The sequence below is a fragment of the Ostrea edulis genome, chromosome 4 (genome assembly GCF_947568905.1).
Source record: "Ostrea edulis chromosome 4, xbOstEdul1.1, whole genome shotgun sequence".
NCBI classification, from domain to species: domain Eukaryota; kingdom Metazoa; phylum Mollusca; class Bivalvia; order Ostreida; family Ostreidae; genus Ostrea; species Ostrea edulis.
The window spans coordinates 69,222,556-69,234,174 of record NC_079167.1 but is presented as its reverse complement, the minus strand read 5'-3'; the positions used below and the strand labels follow the sequence as shown (position 1 = coordinate 69,234,174).

General features: G+C 36.1%; 1 protein-coding gene across 5 annotated transcripts in view; it reads left to right on the top strand.

Moving 5' to 3' along the window:
- The window catches only part of LOC125671916 (BAI1-associated protein 3-like), a 120,374-nt gene that overhangs the window by 46,928 nt on the left and 61,827 nt on the right, over positions 1-11,619 (top strand). For all 5 annotated transcript variants that reach the window (XR_008802595.1, XM_048907901.2, XM_048907903.2 and 2 more), the window contains exons 6-8: positions 4,004-4,070; positions 8,215-8,476; positions 9,398-9,442. Coding sequence is in view for 4 of the 5 variants with exons in the window: in XM_048907901.2 (XP_048763858.1) it covers positions 4,004-4,070; positions 8,215-8,476; positions 9,398-9,442 (374 nt within the window). In the remaining variant the exon portion in view is untranslated. The remainder of the gene's footprint in view (positions 1-4,003; positions 4,071-8,214; positions 8,477-9,397; positions 9,443-11,619) is intronic.

Sequence of the window (11,619 nt, the reverse complement as noted above, 5' to 3'; positions counted from 1 at the left end):
TCAGAATTAAAAAGTTTTTTCATCCTATAGTTAATTGTTTTTAAATCATAATTGGAAACGATCGATGCATCAACCTCATATTTTTTCGCCGTTTTTCTTGAATTTTAATTCAGAGAGATTGTCAAAGATTGCTAAGCGATGGACTATAGTGCACATGATGTACATACATGTACAATTATTTCATGCATCAGCCGTAATGAAAGTGACGTAACATTATGTGCATTGCACTGTCAGAATGAAGCCACAAAATACACAAATTAATGTGACTTTTATTAGGTCACCTGAATTCATTCAGGTGACCTATTGCTATCTGTTTTTGTCCGTCGTCGTGCGTCGTGTGTTAACATTTGAACATTTTCAGCTTCTTCTCTGAAACCCCTGAACCAATTTCAACCAATTTTGGCATATAGCATCTGTGGGTGAAGGGGAACAAAAATTGTGAAATTCGTGGTCCCTGCCCCCCTGGGGCCTGAGGGGTGGGGCAAAAACCATCAAAATGAGTGTAATTTTAAAAAATCTTCTTCTTTACTCCTGGACATCAAGAAGCCAAACTGTGGGCATAATTATAATGAACATTGAGCCCTCTACCAAAATTGTGAAATTCATGGCCCCTGGGGCAGGGGTTCTTGTGTTAGGGTGGGGCTCTATTGGTCATATAGTGAAAATGTAGAAATTCTTTGAAAATCTTCTCTGTCTCTGGGTATTAAGTAGACAAACTAATAGCATGGTAATGATGAGCAAGGATGCCTCTTTATACCCCCCGCAACAAGTTGTTGGGGGGGGGGGGGTATACTGGAATCGAGTTGTCCGTCTGTCCGTCCGTCCGTCCGTCTGTAGATGCAATGGTTTCCGGGCTCTAAAGCATTATCCTTTCCACCTACCGTCACCATATCATATATATGGACTACCCATGGGATGAAGATGTTCCCTATCGATTTTGAGGTCAAAGGTCAAGCACACTGGACATCGAAGTAGCAATATGGTTTCCGGGCTCTAAAGTGTTATCCTTTCCACCTACAGTCACCATATCATACATATGGACTACCCATAGGATGAAGATGTTCCCTATCGATTTTAGGGTCAAAAGGTCAAAGGTCAAGTGCACTGGACATTGAAGTAGCAATATGGTTTCCGGGCTCTAAAGCGTTATCCTTTCCACCTACAGTCACCATATCAAACATATGGACTACCCATGGGATGAAGATGTTCCCTATCGATTTTGGGGTCAAAAGGTCAAAGGTCAAGCGCACTGGACATTGAAGTAGCAATATGGTTTCCAGGCTCTAAAGCGTTATCCTTTCCACCTACAGTCACCATATCATATATATGGACTACTAATGGGATGAAGATGATCCCTATCGATTTTGGGGTCAAAAGGTCAAAGGTCAAGCGCACTGGACATTGAAGTAGCAATATGGTTTCCGGGCTCTAAAGCGTTATCCTTTCCACCTACAGTCACCATATCATACATATGGACTACCCATGGGATGAAGATGTTCCCTATCGACTTTGGGGTCAAAAGGTCAAAGGTCATGTGCACTGGACATCGAAGTAGCAACACTCAGAAAAGAGGTAGTTTATACCTATTACCAACACCCTTTGGGAGATTGGGGTAAGCGGGGGGGTATTCTTAGTGAGCATTGCTCACAGTACCTCTTGTTAAAAATTGTGAAATTCATGGCCCCTGGATCAGCGGTTCTGGTGCTAGGGTGGGGCTCTATAAGTCATATAGTGAAAATGCATTATTTCTTTGAAAATCTTCTTCTCTGTCCTTGGGTATTAAGTAGACAAACCAATAGCATGATTATGATGAGCAAGGATGCCTCTTTCAAAATTGTGAAATTTATGGCCCCTGGGTCAGGGGTTCTGGTATTAGGGTAGGGCCCTATTGATCATATAGTGAAAATGCATTTTATTTCTTTGAAAATCTTCTCCTCTGCTGCTGGGTATTAAGTAGACAAACTAATAGTATGATAATGATGATCAAGGATGCTTCTTTCAAAACTGAAATTTATGGCCCCTGGGTCAGGGGTTCTGGTGCAAAGGTGGGGCTGACCACATAGCTATTCAATGTTTCTTCCATCCAAAAGTAAAACTCTTATATTTAAACACAAACCTAATTCAAACATTGGAAGGTTGTTACATGATACTCAGGTGACCTATAAGGCCCCTGGGCCTCTTGTTTTTTGTAGAGGAAGCAAAAATTGTATAGCAGTGGAAAACTCTATTTATTCATTAAATTAGAAAAATATGTGAATCAAATTTGTTTAAATGTGAAAGTTCAATATTAGGAGCAATTTTTTCATGTGTATAATAGGACAAAAAATATTTTTTAATAAAAATGACATTTGTTAATGCTTTAAAGTTTGGCATGGTCAAAGATGATGCACCATTTTGGAGTATTAATTTTTTTATTTCTTCTTCTATGTGTATCTGATAATTTTAGAAATTTTCATGTTTTATCTTAATCATGAATTAGCATTCTTGCTTCACCATGAAAGGCACAAAAATATGAGTCCTACTAAAATAAGAACACACACACACAGAAGTGATCAGCGTAGCATTGTTAGCTGTCAGTAATTCACTTCTCTGAAGGTATAGACAATAAATGTTGTCAAACCAATATTGTGAGTCACTACAAAAACCTCACTTACACCTCTGTATCTGCTTGGAATAGTACAGTTCTTGCATCACATGGTAATTTGTTCACATATGATGTAAACAATAAAAATGGTGGATGAAATATTGGCAATCTATGCTAAATGGCAAGCACACAAATTGACTGTTTTCTGTAAACAATGTTTGATAGCGCTGAGTAAATGATAGCAAATTGAAAGATTTTCAATAAAGTTAAAACCTGTTGTTGTTGTTATTGGAGACACTACATATAGTACTAGCTGTGATCATTGGAGTTCAAGTGTTTAGTCTGATCAACTCCTATGTAATCACTCAGGGTGAATTTATATCCACACCTTGCAAAATGTAATGTGAAGTAGTGTTCAACTGCTGTTATTTTGCACTTTCTCAACACGAGGATTTGTCTATACCTTTATATAGAATTTACTGTGTATTTATTCAGGAATTTTTAAGTCCAGTGTTTAAAATAAGACTAATTTATGTGTTTTAAATTGGAATAACTAAAGTTTCCATCAATTAAATACTTTGCTTTTACATGAAAAAAGAAAATTATTGAATTCAGTAAGGTCAAAGATCATCAGTTTACATATGTAAGTTTGATACTTAATTTAATCACATGTACCAGATGTTGTATTATGCCGGTTTTTCAGAGTGGGGAATGGGGGTGGGGTCAGCATTGTAGTTTTAATTTTCTTGAAAAAACTGTTGAGTGAGACTTGTGCACTGAAGGAAATTTAGAAGGCAATTTATAGAAAATGAGTAATAAGAAAATATGGAAAATTTGCTTCGAGCATGATTATTGAAGAAGGAATTGTTTATTACCACCAAAGATCGAAGACTATTGTGCGTTTTCTGGTGAAAATGAAAGTTATTACTTAAGGGTTTTCAGTGGAATTAACTTACGGATGAATTCTGCCATTGGTTACCGTGTAAGTGTGGTATCAGGTGTGTGTGTGTGTGTGAAAAGCTTATATTCTATCCATTACTTGTAGGTCTCATGCCTAAAACTGTTACATTGTAGATTAATAATTAGTTTGGAGATCGTCACAAAGTGTGAAATTTGATCATGTTTTTAAACACAGCAAGCCTGACATGTAGTTTAACAGCTTATTGCATAACCAATATGTTCAATGCTATTTGAGAGTGCTAATTGCAGTGGCAATGATTGCATTTAAAATTAAAAAACCATTAGTTTGAAGAAAAATAGTCAGAATTATGGTTTTCCATCTTTCATTAAGTCTTCATGACTCTAAATTTAGAAAGCTTTCCACAAAGAAGGAAATGTCATATGTCAACTAAAATGATTTCATGTTTCAGATACATCGATATCTTCATGTTTTAATGCAACTGTGTTATTCTTTTGCAGCCTCCAATCGTCATCCTTAATGTCACCGTAATCAAAGCTCGAGATTTAGAGGCAAAAGATGCAGACGGTAATTCTTGTTTTAAGAGAAAATCTGCATGCCTTTCCATTTATTTATGTTGTTGTATACTCCTCCTTTTGTTCCATGGAATTAGAATCGGTGATAAAAGATTTTTTCTTAAAAATGTTGTGCAACCATGTTTTATGTAACTGAGACAGTCCTATAGTTAAGTCCCTGCATTGGAAATTGGAATCGCATTGTCTGTTCTGCCGTCCATTATTACTTTCATTGTGACAGAATATCTTGTTATACCCCCCGAACGAAGTTCTGGGGGGTATATAGGAATCACTCTGTCTGTCTTACCGTCTGTCCGTCCGTCCGTCTGTCTGTCTCCAGATTCGTGTCCGGGCCATAACTTCTTTGTTCTTTGACATGTTAGGCATACCATATTTGGCACACAGGTGGATCACCATGAGACGATGTGTCAAGTACTTTCATGACCTCTATATGACCTTAACCCTTGACCTCAAGGTCAAAATTAAAGGTTTTTTACTATGGATTCGTGTCCAGGCTATAACTTCTTTGTTCTTTGACATAGGCATACCATATTTGACACATGAGTGTATCGCCATGAGATGATGTGTCGGGTACCTTCATGACCTCTATATGACCTTGAACTTTGACCTCAAGGTCAAAATAGATTATAGGGTTTTGACATAGTCATACCATAAGACATGGGTGTATCACCATGAGACTATGTGTCATGTACATTCATGACCTCTTTATGACCTTGACCTTTGATCTCAAGGTCAAAATTGTAGGTTTATACCATGGATTTGTGTTCGGACTATATATTCCATTTTCTTCTACAAAGGCATACCATATTTTTACACTCGGGAAAGAGGTAATTTATACCTATTAACAACACCCTTTGGGAGATTGGGGTAAGCGGGGGATTCTTAGTGAGCATTGCTCACAGTACCTCTTGTTATATTTTGCCTCCTATATACTCCTCGTTTTATTCTCTCTGATCCAGCATGAAACTTTCCTATTTTGTATATAGGTAGTTGACCATAAAAGGAAGATACCTACAGATTTTGTTGTCCAAAGGTCAAGGTCAAAGCAGACCTTTGATCCAAGTTTAATACACTTTCATTGTGACACAATATCTTGTAAAGTTTATAGCTTTCTGATGGTACATATTAGTTGATTATTAAGGATTGGCAGTAAAGTGGCATACAAAGTTATTTGTCAATGGATTTTTTGCATAATTGGTGAATTCTACTGAAAGGGGACTCTCAATACAAATATGCCTAAGTCATGGGGGGGGGGGGGGGGGGGGGGGGGGGGGTCTCAGACAAACTGTACATGTATGATTATGATAAGCAATGTGAAATTTGTGATCCTTGGGTTCAGGCTCCAGGGTGGGGCTTAGTTGATCATATGTTGAAAATGCAATGCATTTTAGAAAATCTTTGCACTCCTGGACAACAGACAGGCAAAATAGGTGAGTGTGATTGTAATGGGCAATCAGAGTCCTCTTTGAAAACTGTAAAAATTCATTTGCCCTGGATTCAGGCCCCATATGGGGCAAAGTTGATCATATATTGAAGATGCATTATGTTTAAAAATTATCGTTACTGCTGGACATTTATCAGTCAAACTGTTTGTATGATTTTTAAATTTGAGCATGCATTGAGCTGTCTCTGCTCTATCAAACTTCTCAAATCCACGGAACCTGGCCCAGGTTAGTGAAAAGTTGATCATAGATTAAAAATGCATTATGGATTGTGGACTTCCAGCAGATAAACTGTTTATTATCATAATGAGCTACTGGCCTTCTACCAAAACTGTGAAATTCATGTTCCATTTTTTGGTCCCCGGATAGGGCTGTATTGATCATATGTTGACAAATGCATTAACTTCTTTTAAATTTTTTATTCCTGCATGTACATTAAGTACATATTTATGAGCATTGGGTTTTCTACTAAATGCACTGATTATTCAGGCTTTTAAGAGCTGGAATAGAAATTCACATCTTGCAGTGATGAGATAAAACTTAAAACTCTAAGATTTCTATAAAAGAAATGTAAATTACTGGTATCTATGATTGTGTGTGGTAGTCATATACCAATATATATCATCATCTAGTACATAGTAAGTTAGACTTGCTCAAGTCTATATGTTTAATAATCAGTGCTCTCTTTGATACTTTTCAATAATGCCAAACATGTTTAGATTTCTGAAACACAGTAAAATTTGGATGAAATGATAAAGCATTGAGACTTGGGCAAATCTAGTACATTAGTATAAAAGTGGAGAATTATAAAAAAGCACACAGGTTATTCAATGATTTCTAAAGACCAAGAAAAATATGCATCTTTGAGAAAAGCTAAATGCGTGAATATGAAGATGTTCATGAAGCTCAAAATTGTAAAATTCTTGGCTCCTAGGTCAGGGGTTCAGGCCCTTGGGCAAGGCCAATTTGACCACATAATAAAAATGTTTAGAAAATTATTTTTTCTTCTCTTTTTTCGCAGTCATGGGAGATAAATTAAATGCATGGTTATGTTCTCTTCTTAAATTGTGAATTCATGGGTCCGGTTCTTTGGGGGAGGAGGGGGGGGGGGTATCAAAATAATTTATGTTTCAAACTTCCATTTTTCCTTCTTCTGTAAATGAATAGGAATTGTGTGCATATTTTGAAAGATCACAAACATTTGTACAAAGGACTCCATATTGAGACCTAAATGCAAATGTGAGACTCCATAAATGGGCTATGATACTCAGGTGACCAATAAGGCCTGAAGGCCTCTTGTTTTGTAAACATTGCATGAACAGGTACAAGAACAAGATTGACAATTTCTACCAGTACTACTAATCTTTGGAAAGTAAATCTACCAATAGTAAAAAAGTGAATCTTATTCATGAAGGTTACGATCACAGGGTCAAACATATGGCATCAAGTAAAGTTTCTTGACATAAGGAATCTTTATACAAAATATGAAAAGCTTACCTTAAAAAGTAAGTAAAATAAAACCTCAAAGGTCAAGGTCACAAGGTCAAATCTTTTAGTAGCACAAGGTCTTGTCACAAGAAATACACATATGAAATATGAGAGCTCTATCACCTATCATTCAAAAGTTACAAGCATGGTTAAAGTTTCAGACAGACATGATAAAAACAATATGCCCCCCCTCCTGTCTTTAGTCATGGGTACATACAAAAACTTGAATCCACAGACTTTAGGAAGGTTTGCATTTTGATATGATTTAGTGTGGCCCTGCTAATCTTGCAAAGAATTGTTTTAGTTAAGTTCTTATATATTTCATATCAAACTTGGATCCCCTATTATGTCCCCACCCTTGCTCTGAGGCCCCTGAATTGAACAAACTTGAATTTGCACTACTGGAAGATCCTTGCAAATTAATATGACTAAATCATGGCCTTGCTGTTCTTGAGAAGATTTTCAAAGATGTTTCCCTACATATTCCCATGTGAAAAAAATTTAACCCCTAATATGGCCTCACCCTACCCCAAGGGACCACAATTTGAACAAATTTGAATCTGAGAATGCTTGCATATTTATATGATTAATCGTGACCCTGTTGTTCTCGAGAAGAAAAGTTTCAAAGATTTAACCTATATGTCCCCTTTTAAAAACTTTGATTCCCATTTGTGGCCCCATCTTAACCTCAGGGGCCATGATTTGAACAAACTTCAAACTGCAGGAAATTAAGCTTGACCCATTCTATTATTATGGATGGTTTTTTTGGGTTTTTTTTTTTGAGGATGAAAAAATATTCCTTCCCATCTTCATGCTATTAGATTATCTTGTCCAATTTTCTTAGTGCTAAGTTGTGACACTTGTTAGAGCATATAGGGCAATTTTAAAAACATATCAATACATTATGATTTGCCCCTTCCTACTAATTTTCTAAATGCCTGGGATACTTATCAGAGAGACTATGGATTTGACTGTGAATCATATAGATTCTATTTAGTACATGAATAGTGAGTATTTCATTTAGCACAATCAATGAGAATGTAAAATAGCCATTTGCTGAATTCCTAATGAATGAATTTAAGCGAGACTTTATTTTTTTGAGAGAGGCTTCTTGCAGAGTAATGTGTTTTGAATTATGTACAGTATATTGCCTCATTTTTCCATTCCAACTATTATGAACAATAATGATAAAATATTTTTCTTTAGGTTTCAGTGACCCCTATTGCATGCTGGGAATCATGCCAGGACGTCTGCTGGACCAAGATTTGTCCAGTGCAGCTGTGCTGTCCGATGAGGAGGAGCATCATAAAAAGGACGAAAAGAAGCGAGGGGGAAGTCTGCGGAAGTTCTCCCTGACCAAGAAAAAGCGGGACAAGACAGTGAAGGAATTGCTCCCAGCAAAGCTGATCAAGACCACAGACGTCAAACCCAACACTGTCAACCCAGTGTGGGAGGAAAAGTTCAGATTGTAAGTATTAAACACAGGTATTTTACAGGTGTATCATGACAAACCTAATTCCTTTCTTCAGTTGATATTTCTTTGTTTGATAAAGTATTAACATACCTTATTGAATTTTATTAACAAAGGAGTTATATGAATTTTTGAAGGGAGAGTGTCAAATTTAGTAATAAGAATCCTACATTAACCATTCAGTATGGAAAAAAAATTGCATTTCACACAAACCCATGGCAAAGTTCTTTATGCTATAGCTTATACTAAGAAATTGCATGAGAACTGGTAGCATATTGTAAACATATTCACAAATACACATTAGGAAATATATTTTATGTGATAAAAACAATGTATCAATGAATATTACTTGCATACAAGAGGATATTGATATACAAGTATGTCCTACCGCAGAGAGAATTCTATAGGCATTTGTTTGACAAGGCGGGAATATGAGGCCTTGTACCCTGTCAAGAGTACATGGGATACAGATTTACATGTATTTACTTCACCGCTTCGTAAAATAAACATTATGATTTCTACATTGATCGCTCTGCAGTAGGACATATTTGTTATATGGATTCTTGGCAGGGTATATAGACTCGCATTTCCTGTAAAAGTATATATTCTCCCGAGCATCAAGCTAAAACACTGGTACTTAGTGTTGTTCTTGAAGTACATCTTAAAGTGTTTGTCATAAATGATATTTCATTTATCCTCAGCTTCAGGGGGTAATTCATAATTGTATCCAGGCTTTATCATGTTTATAGTGATGGGTTTCATGTGTTGAATTTTGATCATAAAATACAAAGTGCTGTTTGTTTTTTGTCATGAAATCTATAGATTTAATGTAAATTAAATTTTAGGATACATATTGGGATTTCTCCTTAAAAAAATTGTGAGTACTTTTTTAATCAATGACATTCTACGTTGTTTTAGTGACCTGGATGATGTTGGTACAGATAGACTACATTTAGATATCTGGTAAGTTTTTCAATTTACCCATTGGATCATTGCTAGTTTGAAAATTCTAATTCTACCGACAAAAATCTGTTACAGGCAGTTTAGGGGTCCATTCAGAATGATGTTTAACTCACTGAGTTTCAAATAATTAATTCCTTTTGGGTCAGATTACATGAGTGGAGAATTGAAGTAAAAATATTGATATTTTGATAGAATTGCTGTGGTTTTAGTATCTCAGTTTTTCTGCACAAAACAGGTCCATTGTTTGTCATCGGTCTTGTCGTAAACTTTTCTTAATTTCATCCTTCTCAAAACTAGGCCAATTCGAAACAAACTTGACACAGTGTATCACTGGATTAAACGAACATGTTCAAATAAAAAACTATGTCCCCTTCTAAGGGGTTGAGATATTCAAAAAAAGGAAAAATATAGAGTGTGGTTATTTAACAATCTTCTCAAGAACCACTGACCCAGATAAGATGAAACTTATTTGAAAGCTTCCTGACAGTGAGGATTCAAGCTTGTTCAAATGATCACCTGCAGGTGCTACAATAGAGGATAAGTATAGTACAGGGGATGTAAAAACACATCGGAAAAATCTTCTCAAGAACAACAGAGCCATGGTTATAGTTATATCATTGTGCAAATATTCTCAGGTTTTGAGTATTCAATTTTGTTCAATTCATGGCTTCAGGGAGTAGGGTGGGGCCACAATAGAGGAACAAAATTTTATATAAAAACTTTTTAAGAATCTTTTTCTCAAGAGCAACATGTATGGCCATGATTAGTCATATCAATATTCATGCATCGAATGCAGATTTCAGTTTATTCAAATCATTGCCCTGAATGGTTTAGTATGGGACCACAATAGGCAGTAGTGCCACAGGTGCTTATTTCATAAACTTTGCAAGATATATTATATAACTTGTGAAGTTTATGAAGCAAGCACTTGTGAATGAATAGAGGATAGGGTGGGACCACAATAGGCAATAGACAATCAGAGTTTTACATGATTATTAAAAGAAAAATTAAACTATATTATCTGTCATGTTGTGTATAAAATGACAATATAGGGGGAAATATTTTTATAGATTCTGAATATTCTCAAAAAACTGCATGGCCATGATTAATCATATATAGCAAACACCCTCAGGTAGTGCAGATTCAAGTTTGTTCAAATCCAAGTCAATACCCGGGCATGACAGATGGCTGTTGTCTGAATGGTCAGCATCTTAATCATCATCATTGATGAACAAGATATTTATTTTGGAACTAATTTTATGTTTCATATTTTGATGTCTCGTGTTGTTTTCCCTTAAGCTAGATTATTGAAAGATTTTTCCATCCCTTTTATGTAAACACAATTAGCTGTATGTTTTGTAAGAGCGTTGGCCGGGGTGCAGCTGTGGTCTGTGAGACCTTTGCTCCGTCTTTTCCACAATAAGGTTATTTCTATGAAAATATATACAGGTTACTCTCGATGATTCGAACTTTGATTTCTCAAATTTCCAATCTCTGAAAGTGAAATGTGGGTCCTGTTAGTTAAACACACTTCATTGTCTAAAGTAGTTGATTTGATTCGAGTAGTTTAATGTAGAATTGAGTTTGTTTACATGAGTTCAAGTTTTACTTAGAAATTAAAGAATTCTCACACACACACACACCCGAAAGTTTATTGGAGGGGATTATACATTGGAATCAGCATCTCTATCTGTCTATTCATTTGTTTGTCCGTCTGTTCATCTGTCTATTTCTTTGTTTGTCCGTCTGTTCATCTGTCTATAGATAGGAGCGTTGGTTGGGGTACAGCTGTGGTTTGTGAGGACTTTGCTATACACCTTTTCCACAATAGGTTATTTCTCTGAAAATACATACTGAGGTGACATGGATTCAAAGTTGGTTAAGTCATACCCCATGGGGCTAGATTGTAACCATGATATGGGGTCAAAATTTGTCATGGGATTAAAGAGGGTAAAGATCTTTAGCTGAAGAACAGTAGGTCATTGTGAGTGACTCAGGTGAGCATTATGACCCATTGGCCTCTTGTTTCATAACTCCTCTTCTCAAGAGCAAGAGTACAACACATCAAAATTCTAGTATTTTCATGTAGTGTAGATTCAAGTTTGTTCACACCATGACCCCCCTGGGGTCAGAGTTAGATCAACACTGGGGTTTCATATTTGAATAGGGAAAATGCA